The sequence below is a fragment of the Sceloporus occidentalis genome, unplaced genomic scaffold, assembly GCF_023333645.1.
Source record: "Sceloporus occidentalis isolate IW3139 unplaced genomic scaffold, rSceOcc1.0.p SCAF_13, whole genome shotgun sequence".
Taxonomy (NCBI): domain Eukaryota; kingdom Metazoa; phylum Chordata; class Lepidosauria; order Squamata; family Phrynosomatidae; genus Sceloporus; species Sceloporus occidentalis.
The window spans coordinates 17,098,167-17,109,413 of record NW_028316993.1 but is presented as its reverse complement, the minus strand read 5'-3'; the positions used below and the strand labels follow the sequence as shown (position 1 = coordinate 17,109,413).

Sequence of the window (11,247 nt, the reverse complement as noted above, 5' to 3'; positions counted from 1 at the left end):
AACAATGTCAGACCACACACAGTTCTTTCATAAGTTTGATTTTTTTTTTATCAGTTCACTTGTTACTCAGCTTTAAGAGTGGATGCTGATGTCCCGGTGTAATTTATTTTAGTTTTCTTGAGTTAGAAATCTACCAACCGTGAATAAAAGCAGTTGGTCAAGGGAAAAAGAGAAGAGCTTTATAGAGAAATCAGGTTAAGAAAACAGTAATCCTTCTAGTCTTTTCTTTGTTATTAATTGCCTCATTCTATAAGGTTTCTTAATAGGGAAGAAGGAAGTATCAATGCTAGCTTGACTCACGTAATGCAATATCTGCGGAAAGATATATATATATATATATAGGATATTTGTTTTTCTTGCAGCAGGTTTTAGTCTTTATAATGGTGGAAGGTACAATTTAATATCATGAGGCCATATATAAAACCATGGCATTTAATTTCTGTAAGTAAAAATACATGGACAAGATAAAGGACAATAAAAAGATTTGCTTCTTTCTTTATGGAATGTCTAGACTCAAGAGATTTTCGGTTAGACCACCAGGATGGTCAACTACCACAGACTAGCTCCAAAGAAGACCAGAAATGCACATCGTTTTCCATGAAAAGGGGCAAAAATGGTGAAAGGGAAGAAAGCATTGATGCTGAAGAACTAGAACAAGGCATGCCACAAAGGAGGACATCAGGAAATCAAAATGTGGGTTCAAGGACAGAGGCACCATTCATGGACACAGTCGAAGAGCATCCCACAATGCTCAACTCTTCTCACAATGCATCTAGGGAGGAAGTGGCCTATGAGAGATCTATACTTCCAAACCAAAGCAACATGGCTCCAGAAAAACAGTATGGCCCCAATTACTACCCATACAGCCCAACTACATCACAACAGAAGAAGCTTCAGCTTCATCTCAGCAACCTCTATTCTTCCTACTCAGGGTGCCCACCAATGGGCAGCGTGCCCCAAAACTACCATTATGCTCATAGTGCCATCTCTACCCACTACCCCAGGTTCGCAATGATCCCTCAAACCTTTTCCTTTCCGTCAGGACTGCCACTGACCAATCTTGGAGAAATTACACCTTTACATTTGTTCAGCCAGAATGTCCTAGAGAAACAAAGATGTCCATATCCTGGGATGTATCGAACTGTTTACCTACCCAGCTTGCCGCAAGATGCCAATAGATCACAAAATCCCTTTTCCTCTCTTCACACCTTTCCATCTGTGGGCTCTTCCAATGGATACCCCACCCATTCATGTGACTCTGTAGTCCAGCAAGTGAGGACAACCTCTCCATTTCTCCACCAGGCTGAGGTTGAGAATCTCAGTATACCAAAGACCTGCCCATCAGCATCTCAAGAAAGGAGCACCTCCATGCTATATCCTCTGAAGAGGAAGAATGGCAAAATCAAATATGAGTGCAACATCTGTGCCAAGAGCTTTGGGCAGCTTTCCAACCTGAAGGTATGATCTGCAAATCAGCATAGAAACAAGAATCAGTTTGTGAAACTCTATTATCTTCCCCATCAGGAATAGCACAATCCTCTTTATCTTCCCCAGGGCATGTTTACTAGATGTTTGGGTAGGATAAACTTTCATACTTGAGCCTGCATCCTCAGATGCATGCAATGGTAGTAGGAAGTAGGCACAAGTTTACAAAAGCTCATGCTACCAGCTTCTTCTTTCTACAAGATCCCTTTGCATGCGTATTTTCCAGACTTAGGTCTTTGAATTTTGCAACCTTAGTCCTAATTAGAATCAGCCCTCTGAAATAAACTGAATAAAAGTTACTAAAGACCACCTTAATTCCCCTAAATACACCTAAATGTGGATCTGGCCTATGGGATGATGTTAACCAGTCTACTGTTTTAACCCAGTTTTCTGTGGTGTGATAATGCTGCCATTTTTACAATGTCTTTGGATTTGGATAAATTATATTTTATTCTTCCTAGGCAGAGAAATCTTTTAGCCTGCCATCTGGACTAACAGAGGATTCCTTGAAACTAGTGCCTTAATTATTTCAAAAGACACATTAATCCAGTTGGGGTAATATTCAAATTCTCCCAAAGCAAGGTGGCCAGAGTGAACACTGAAGCAGATTCAAAACTGGAGAGGGCTCATGTGCCTTCAGTGTTGTACATGGCACTGTTGCATGACAAACAACACCGGCCAAAATTTCATCTTCTGTATCAACACTGAACGCACCTGAGCCCTCTCCAGTTTTGAATCTGGCAATTTTATTTCAGTCTACCGCCTCTACTCATGTCCTTTAGTCTGTAGAACAGATAAAAACAGGGGAAGAAATCATTGCCTTGAAAATGTCTAATATCTTCTCTCAGTCTCAATTGCATCCCCAGCTCTTGTTTTGATTACATTAATGTTTTATGTAAAACATTTATATACATTTAAGTTCGATGTATCCCAGCTTTTTGCCTCTTCACCCATCTAAGTTTTCTACATGGAAGGGGCTCTTGGACATTTGTGTGGCCTGAAAAGTAAAAATCAGCAGATACAGCCTTTCCCATAAATAAAAAACTATCATGAGCTATCATGATACTATAGTCCAATCTGCACTGCAGAAATAATGCAGTTTGACACCACTTTAACTCTATAGCTCAGTGTTATGCAATTCTAGTATTTGTAGTTTGGCGAGCTGTTTCACCTTCTTTGTCAGAGAGAACTGGTACTACAAAAAAAACAACAACCCTACAAATCCTATAGCTTTGAGTGCTGGCCGTTAAAGCGGTGCCAAACTGCATTATTTCTGCAGTGCAGATTAAACCTATGAAAAGCTCTACATGCTGAGTTTCCTCCCATTTCTACAACTCTTAAAGATCCAAAACATCTTTCGGTTTTGTTAACTGTAGTTTCAACTCTTCCAAGCTCACGCTGTACCATTGCCTACAGGTCCACCTGAGGGTACATAGCGGCGAGAAGCCTTTTCAGTGCTGGATTTGTAAAAAACGCTTCACCCAACTGGCTCACCTGCGAAAGCACCATCTGGTACATACAGGCGAAAAGCCACACAAATGCCTGGTAGGTGGCACTTCAGCTTACTTCTCAAAAGGTTTGGTGGAAGGTTGAGTATCCCCTGCGGTGTGGATGTACCTACGTGGGATCAGAAGGAAGATTTTTTATATCTTGGGCTGCATCTGCACTGCAGAATTAAGGCATTTTGACACCACTTTAACTGCCATGGCTCCACGCTATGAAATTCTGGGATTTGTAGTTTGGTGAGAGATGTCTCTTCTTTCATAAGAAGATAAAACATCTTCTCTATTAGAGAGCTCAGGTGCCACAAGAAACTACACATCCCAGTATTCCATAGGATGGAGCTACGACAGTGAAAGCGGTGTCAAGCTGCATTAATTCTGCAGTGTGGCAGCAGCCTTGGAATGAAAGAGAGAGGATGGGAGAAGACCACCTGAAGGCTGGGGTCAAAAGAACCTCTTGAAAAGTACTGTCAAATAAAAGTGGGTTTTCTGCATTTACTCCACTTTCATGGAACTCTATCGGATCAGAATCGGGTCAAAACCGGCGACAAGTGGGGATGACGGACATTTAACCCGATCTGCAATTCGAAGTAAATCATAGTGGGAACGCAGCCCTGGTATATTTAAGGACTGAATGGATGCAGGAGCAGGAACAACTGTTACAAGGCATGAAATCAAGGATCAGAATAGCCCAACATTTTCCTGGATGATGGGCCCTTCTGGAGGAGTCCTTGCTTTGTTTTTGTTATATGCTAGGGTGCAGGTGTCTTTAGCAGCTGCATGACAAATGGAAATTGAGTAAACAGAGTTCCTCCTGTCCTTGAAGCTGCATGCTGGGGGGGGGGGGGTCCAGAAATCTGAATTTCTACTCCTCATATAGTCAAAAAAGCAATGTCAGGAGTTTAAAAAACAAGTCATACTCTCTCAACCTCAGACTAGGGAGGCAATGCAAACCCCCTCTGAACAAGTCTTGCCAAGGAAAGTTATGATTGCCATAAGTCAGAAATGACTTGAAGGCACACACAAAACTAACATATTAATACAAAAGCCACAAAGAATACATAAATTGTATAATTTGGTAACTCCCAAAAGCCCTCACATAGAAGCAATCTGTCTTGAAGTTTAATCTACACTGCAGTAATAATACAGTCTCACATCCCTTTAGCTGCCGTGGTTCCCTCCTGTGGAATCCTGGGATTTGTAGTTTGTTGTGGCACCAGAGCTCTTGGACGTAAAAGGCTAAATAGTTCACAAAACTAGAATTCCATAGTACTGAGCTGTGGCCGTTAAAGTGGTGTAAAACTGAGACTGCATCCATACTGCAGAAATAATCCAGTTTGACACAACTTTAACTACCCAGGCTCATTACTATGGAATTCTGGGGATTATAGTTTTGTGAGATATGGTCAGAACAATCTGGTGCCACAATAAACGACATTTCCCAGAATTCTATAGCATTGAGCCATGGCAGTTAAAGGGCCATGGCAGTTAAAAACACATGGCAGAAACAATCCAGTTTGAGATCACTCTAACTGCCCTTGCTTCATGCTAGGGAATTCTGGGAACTGTAGTTTTCTGAGACATTTAGCCTTCTCTATCAGAGAGCTCTGGGGGCACAACAAATTACAGTTGCCAGAATATCCTGGCACTGAATCAAGGCAGTTAAAGAGGTCTCAAACTGGATTATGTCTGCAAAATGGTGTCAAACTGGATTATTCCTACAGTGCGGATGCAATCTGAATTATTTCTGCAGTGAATCCTCTCCTTTCAGAAGAGCCAGGACTAGTCGTTGCAGAGCAGGCAGCCTTTCTAATCTTTGTCTTTCCCTAATGCTTGATGGAGTCTGACAAGAACTGATCTCCCCATTACCTCCAGGTCTGCAGCAAAGGTTTCAGCAGCTCCAGCAACCTTAAAACCCACATGCGCCTCCATTCGGGGCTGAAGCCCTACGCATGCTGCTTATGTAATAACCGCTTCACCCAGCATGCCCACCTCAAGCTACACCAACATCTTCACGGACGCCGACACAGGCACCAGTGCCCCAGCTGCCTCAAGACCTACATCCATCTGGTTAGCTTGGAGGTCCACCGCAAAGGATATTGCCCACTTGCTCCAGTTGCCAACTGCTCCACTGCCCAGTTCTGCTACTTCAGCAACATGATCGACTGCTTTGACCTCACTCTGGATGCTGATCGTCTGGAAGAAGGAGAGCCTGACCCTGTCAGGGCTGCTCTGCTACTGGAAGCCATCCTTTGGAGGGACATGGTGGCCACAAGCCAGGACAAAACCTTCTGCTCTGCAAGCTCATATAGGCAATCTTGTCTGAGAATGCCTCTGCCTTTTTTGTAAACAGAAAGTCCTTGCCAATGCAACCAGCCTATTGTTACGGAGTGCGGAGAGATAGAAACTTCAGCTCTTTGAATGTTTTTTCGAGAGCTGATGGACAGATGTGGGAAGGAGGCCTTTGTGCTTCTGGTCCAGTTCACCCCACTTCAATGTCATACCTACAATATTTGAAATACTGTACCCATTATTTCTTAATATCCCCTTCCAGACAGTATGAGAAGCCAGTGTGGTGTAGTGGTTTGAGCGCTGGACAACAACCCTGGAGACCAGGGTTCAAATCCCAGCTCAACCACGTAAACCCACTGGGTGACCATGGGCAAGTCACATTCTCTCAGCCTCATAGGATGGCAGTGGCAAAACCCCCTCCGAACAAATCGTGCCAAGACAACCTCATGATAGGGTCACCATAAGTCAGAAACGATATGAAGGCATTGTAAAGTCGAAGATTATCATGGCCTGTATCCATAGTTTTTTGTGGGTTTTTCAGGCAATGAGGTCGTGTTCTGGAAGACTTTATTTCTGACATTTCTCTGAAGATGCCACCAAAGATGCTGGCGAAACGTCAGGAATAAACTCTTCCAGAACATGGCCACATAGCCAGAAAAACCCACAAAATACTTGAAGGTACACAACAACAACAACAATAACAACACCCTCCTCTTTTCAAAAGCCTTTTCCAAGTCTGGTGGAGCTGCTGCCCAGATAGGAGGAAGCTCACTTTCCTGCCAGGCCAACAAACCTGCCAGGACCAAAATCTTGATACTCATTCTCATAAGCGCATTGGGTGACACCTTGCAGGTTTCACCTGCTGTGGCCTTATCCCTTGCATTACCCTAATGATGCTTCTGTCCCCTTCCATAATAACAGGTGACAGAGCCTTCTCTTCTGTGGCACCCTGTCTTTAGTATTTTCTTTTATGAGAGTTGTGCCTGTCACCATCCTTGTTTTCCTAGGCAGACACCTTTTTGATTGCCCAGGCCTTTGAAATGTTTGTAATTTTTTTGCTGGCATATAGATTATTTTTTTGCTTTGCAGTGTCTTGTTGCATCTTGATTTGTATGATTTATTGTTTGTTTGTTTTTTAAATCCAGGGTTTTTTGTCATCTTCCTTGCAAGCCTCTGTGCGAATATTGGCCCCATTCCCACTGGCCCAATTAACGTGGGTGGAACTGGGTAGATCCAGATGCCCCTCCCCTGAATCTCTCCGTTAGCGAGTGCCCACCAGATTTGAGGGGCATTTTAACCCGAATGCCTTATCGGGTTTAACTTGAAGGCGCCTGCTGTCAATCAAGCGATCATCATAGGTGACGTTTGCATGGGCATCGGAAGTGTGATTCCCTCCCTCCTTTTTTTTAAAAAGCCATGCACAAAATGCTCCAAAGTGCGCACATTTTGTCAAAATTTAAAATCTCTTTGTGTGTGTGTGTGTGGGGGGGGCATTTGGGTCAGTGCAGGTTATGATCTGCCCCTGGCCCTATTTTCAACCCCAAAATGCAAGGTAATGCATCCTGTATCCCCCACTCCTTGCCACCCCAGAATGCCTCTTACGCATGTAATAATAATAATAATAATAATAATAATAATAAATTCCTCACCTCGGAAATGCCAGAAAAGGATGCGATTGCCATGCATTCTTTTTTGCTTTTAAAAGCAATTCAGGGCTACCCCTGAAGAGTAGCTAAAGCATGTATCATTTTGCCAATTGCCTAATTTACAAGAGCAACAAATGTAACATTTGAATTGTAGGATTGATTAGCAAAGGAAAAAAAGTCTAGCCCATTTGCAACATTTCCCCTTTGCTGGAAGCCAGCAAATAGAAGGGAAAGTGATCAAGCAGTTAGCCATGTTCTATCTATATATATATCTGCCTCAAGCAAAAAAAAAAAAACATGCACATATTTTGTCAAAAATAATTTTAAAAAATAAAAAAGGGGGGGGGAGGTGCCTGATGGGAGCTCCGTTTGTGCCCTGCCTTTGACCTGACCTGAACTGACCCTTTTCCTCCTGCTAGAAGAGCTTTGCCATTGCCTTCCACTGAGGCTGAGAGAGAGTGACCTGTCAGTTCCAACTGGCCCATGGAATCAATTGGGAATAAAAGGGAAACGCAGCGCGGGCATTCTGACTGTAGCTTCCTCATATAACACAAATAATAATAATAATAATCCAGGAGCAAGAGGAAATGAAAGTAGAACAAGCAAGCAGCCAAAAAATCATGCGCATAAATTGTCAAAAGAGGCTGCTTCTGCTGCATCCATTTCCCTACATCCCCCAGCTTTGCCCCACAGCCCTATTTCCCTGGGCAATCCTCCTCCTTCTCCTTCCTTCCGACCCTCACCTCCCTCTGAGCTGCCCTGGCTCCTTCATCCTCCTCCTCCTGCTCCGATATAGGATACCCTCCATGGCTCCCTTCTTCCCAGGGCTCCTTCCTCCTCCTCCTCCTCCTCCTCCTCCTCCTCCTCCTCCTCCTCCTCCATCACTTTCTCCACTCCCCCCACCCTCCCTCTTACAGCCCTTTGCAGCCCCAAAGTCACCCTGATTTCCCCTTTTGCCTCCTCTCAGCCTCCAGTCCTTCGGCTCTTTCCTTCTCCTCCTCTTCTTCTTCCCCCTCCCCTCTGATGAGGGGAGGGAATGCTCTGACCGCTGCCCACCCTCTGACCTTAATCCCTCCCTGAATTTGCCCCGAACATGATCGAGGGCAAGTTCATATTTCGCGGAACCCGTGTCTTTTGAGAAAAGACGGATTTTAGCCCGATTCTGGATACCCCGGGGTAAGGGGCATTTCCTTGTGCAAGCCTCGACATGGATTGTGACAGAATCGGGCCCAATATGAACTTCATGTGGAAGAATCGATTTCAAAACCGGTGTAAAAGGTAATGTGAATGGCCCCATTGTGTGAAGTTAGGTTGGTGGGTACATGTAACAGTCACATGAAAACTACTTACACTTGGTCTTATCAGGACCACATTTAAAGTGGAGTATTTGTAAAGCAACACTATAATATACTATTGATATGGTCTCAGGGTAGCCTTGGAAAATAACTTGTTTGTTCTCATATGACTACTTGTACATTGCCACATGCTTCTTCTTTGGCACATTTATCGGAGAAGACGTAGCCTTATAAAATATGGAAAAACTACAAAGAGTATTGATGTGTATCTTGTCCTCCCACGATTTACCCATTGTAAAATGGACTCAACATGTCTTTCCTGAAACATGATGTTCAGGTGTGTGGCACCATTATACACATCCAGGTCAGAGTGATCTTTTGCACAAACCTAAAAGCTTATTGTGCAAGCTTTCTTCCTGTGTAATCTCTGCTTTTTAAGAACACAAAGTGTTGGGGTGGTAAAGTATATCAAAACCAATGTGGAGCTATAACATTTGGTGCTACCATTGTCTCAACTGGAAATTTGTGAAGTAGCCACTTGGTCAGTTACATGCTTAAGAGGGTAAGGAATTGAACCCACTTTCCAAATCCAACTGGGGAAACTGTCACACTCCAGCCCTTGTTGAACTCTGACTCTCACCATCCCTGATACTTAACCCTGTCAATGGTGACAGATGGGAGCTGTTGTTGAGCAACACTGTGAAGCACTTATTCCTCAACTGTGTATTACATCCCGTTAAAGCAAGCACATCTTGTTCCTTAGCTCAATCTGTGGCATCACCACCTACACTGGGAAAAAACTTGACTTGATCTTTAGACTTTATCACACCAGCCAGCTGCCCTGCCACAATCTCACCAGTTTAAGAATGGAAGCATACCGGTTTGGCATATTTTCTTATCACACTTTTCCCCGTGGTAGTGCTTTGGGAGCCAGTGTGGCATAGTTTCAGTGTTGGACTATGACTCTGGAGACCAGGGTTTGATTCTCAGCTCAGCCATGAAACCTTGGCACATCACATCCTCTCACCCTCAGGGCAAACCTCCTCCAAACCTTAGGGTCGCTATAAGTCAGAAACTACTTGAAGACACACAAGACACACAGAGAGCTTTAGAGTTCCATGGTTGCGTGATCTATTTTCCACATTGCCAAATGGTGCCTTTCAGGATGAAGGGGAAAACAAGTGATCACAGTAACCAACATCATTCCAAAACTGGCTTCTGTGTAAATGTGCACACTGTGCCCAACAAGAATCTCTTTATGAATAATGGCTTCCTTTTATTTTGATTTTGTTAACACACATCATATAAATGTCAACCCGCCATCCTACCATTTGTCATTATGGTCTGATGATCCTATAATCTGTATAGGATTATATATATATATATGGCGCTACTGAATATCCAAAGCCGCACTCCATTCCTGAGCACTGGAGTGCAGCTTTTGGTGCAGCTTCCGGATTCTTAGGATGCATGCATCATTTAAATAGCATACCTCCAAAGAGACCCGAAGCAGCTTTATTTTGGCAGTCTGTAACAGGCCAAGGTTGTGAAATAAGTACTGGCCAAAGACACTTTAATCCTTTTCATATTCCACCTCTCATATGGTAAAGTCCTCAGTAGCATCTGGTCCAGGTATCCAGCTCACCACAGAAACTGATTATCCTTGCCTTTGTGTTTACGCACCGCTTTCCCAATTGATCGCCAGCTGGGGATGGGTCACACCTGTTCTGATTACATCTTTCTCTCCTCTGAGCACCTTGAAATTTTATGACTCTCCTGTGTTACAATGCAACACACCCCTCCTTTGTCAATACAAAGCCTTTTGGCTTTGCTGTGCAAAACACATTCCTGCCTCTACATCTTTCCCATCCATCTATATCAACCCATTGAGCAAGGCTTGGGGAAAATGGCCTTGCTCAAACCCTTCCCTGTTGGCTGGAGGATTCTGGAAACCGTACCCCCAAAAAGCAACTTTTCCTGGGATTGCCAGTGAGGTTACTACAACATGCCTCTGACGGAGTGGCCTCTGGCCCATAATGGATCAGGTTGTGAAGAGAAGGTTGTGAGAGATTAATGATCGATCTGTCACACTTTTAGAAGAACAATTAAGAGCTGAACGCAAGATGGGCAATCCGTTTAGAATAAGGGTTGGAAACTGCATGGAGGCCCAGGAGGACCCATGTTTCCTCCAGACCTTTAATGCGCTTTAGTCTCTCTTTAATGCCAAAATCTTCCCCAGTGTGATAAACTCCTATGTCAGTGATGGCGATACTATGGCACGTGTGCCAGAGGTGGCACTCAGAGCCTTCTCTGTGGGCACATGTGCCATCACCCCAGCACAGTGTTTGCCAGAGTTTGTTACTAGAAAGCCAGAGAGACATGGCACTTTGCAATAAATAAGTGGGGTTTGGGTTGCAGTTTGGGCACATGACCTCGAAAAGGTTCACCGTCACTGTCCTACGTTTTTACCTGAGAGAACCCCTCTCTAGGAATCTCTAGGTCCTCCAGTGCAACTCTGTGGCCAACATCGCCAGACATTGGCCATAGAGTTACGCTGGAGGAGCTACAAAGGCCTAGTGGAGGCTTCTCTCTAGCTAGGAATCTCTGGGTCCTTCAGTGTGACTTTTGGTTCTTCTGTCTTTTGCTATACAAATCCACACAAGTCTGACAGAGTCACAAAACACGCGTTATCTATGGTCCAAAACAAATAACCCAGTTTGAAACCATTTTATCTCTCTCGGCTCAATGCTGTGGAATCCTGGGAAATGTAGTTTCGTGAGACATTTAGCCTTCTCTGTCAGAGAGCTCTGGTGCCACAATAAACTACAATTCCCAGAATTCCCTAGCACTGAGCCAGGAAAGCCAAAGCGGTCTCAAACTGGATTATTTCTGCAGTGTGTTTTAGACTTTTGTGGGTGTTGTTTGCCTTCAAGTCGTTTGTGACCCTGAGGCCATTCTATCATAAGGGTTTTTATGTTTGTGAGCCGCCTTGCGCACCTTCTGGCAGAAAGTCGGCATACAAATTAA

General features: G+C 43.9%; 1 protein-coding gene across 1 annotated transcript; it reads left to right on the top strand.

The window, feature by feature from the left end:
• Positions 1 to 720: 720 nt before the first annotated feature.
• Positions 721 to 5,336, top strand: ZNF683 (zinc finger protein 683). Its single transcript, XM_089479180.1, has 4 exons — positions 721 to 1,085; positions 1,158 to 1,458; positions 2,902 to 3,030; positions 4,863 to 5,336. The coding sequence occupies exons 1-4, from the start codon at positions 721 to 723 to the stop codon at positions 5,334 to 5,336; spliced, it is 1,269 nt and encodes a 422-aa protein (XP_089335306.1).
• The last annotated feature ends 5,911 nt before the right edge of the window (positions 5,337 to 11,247 follow it).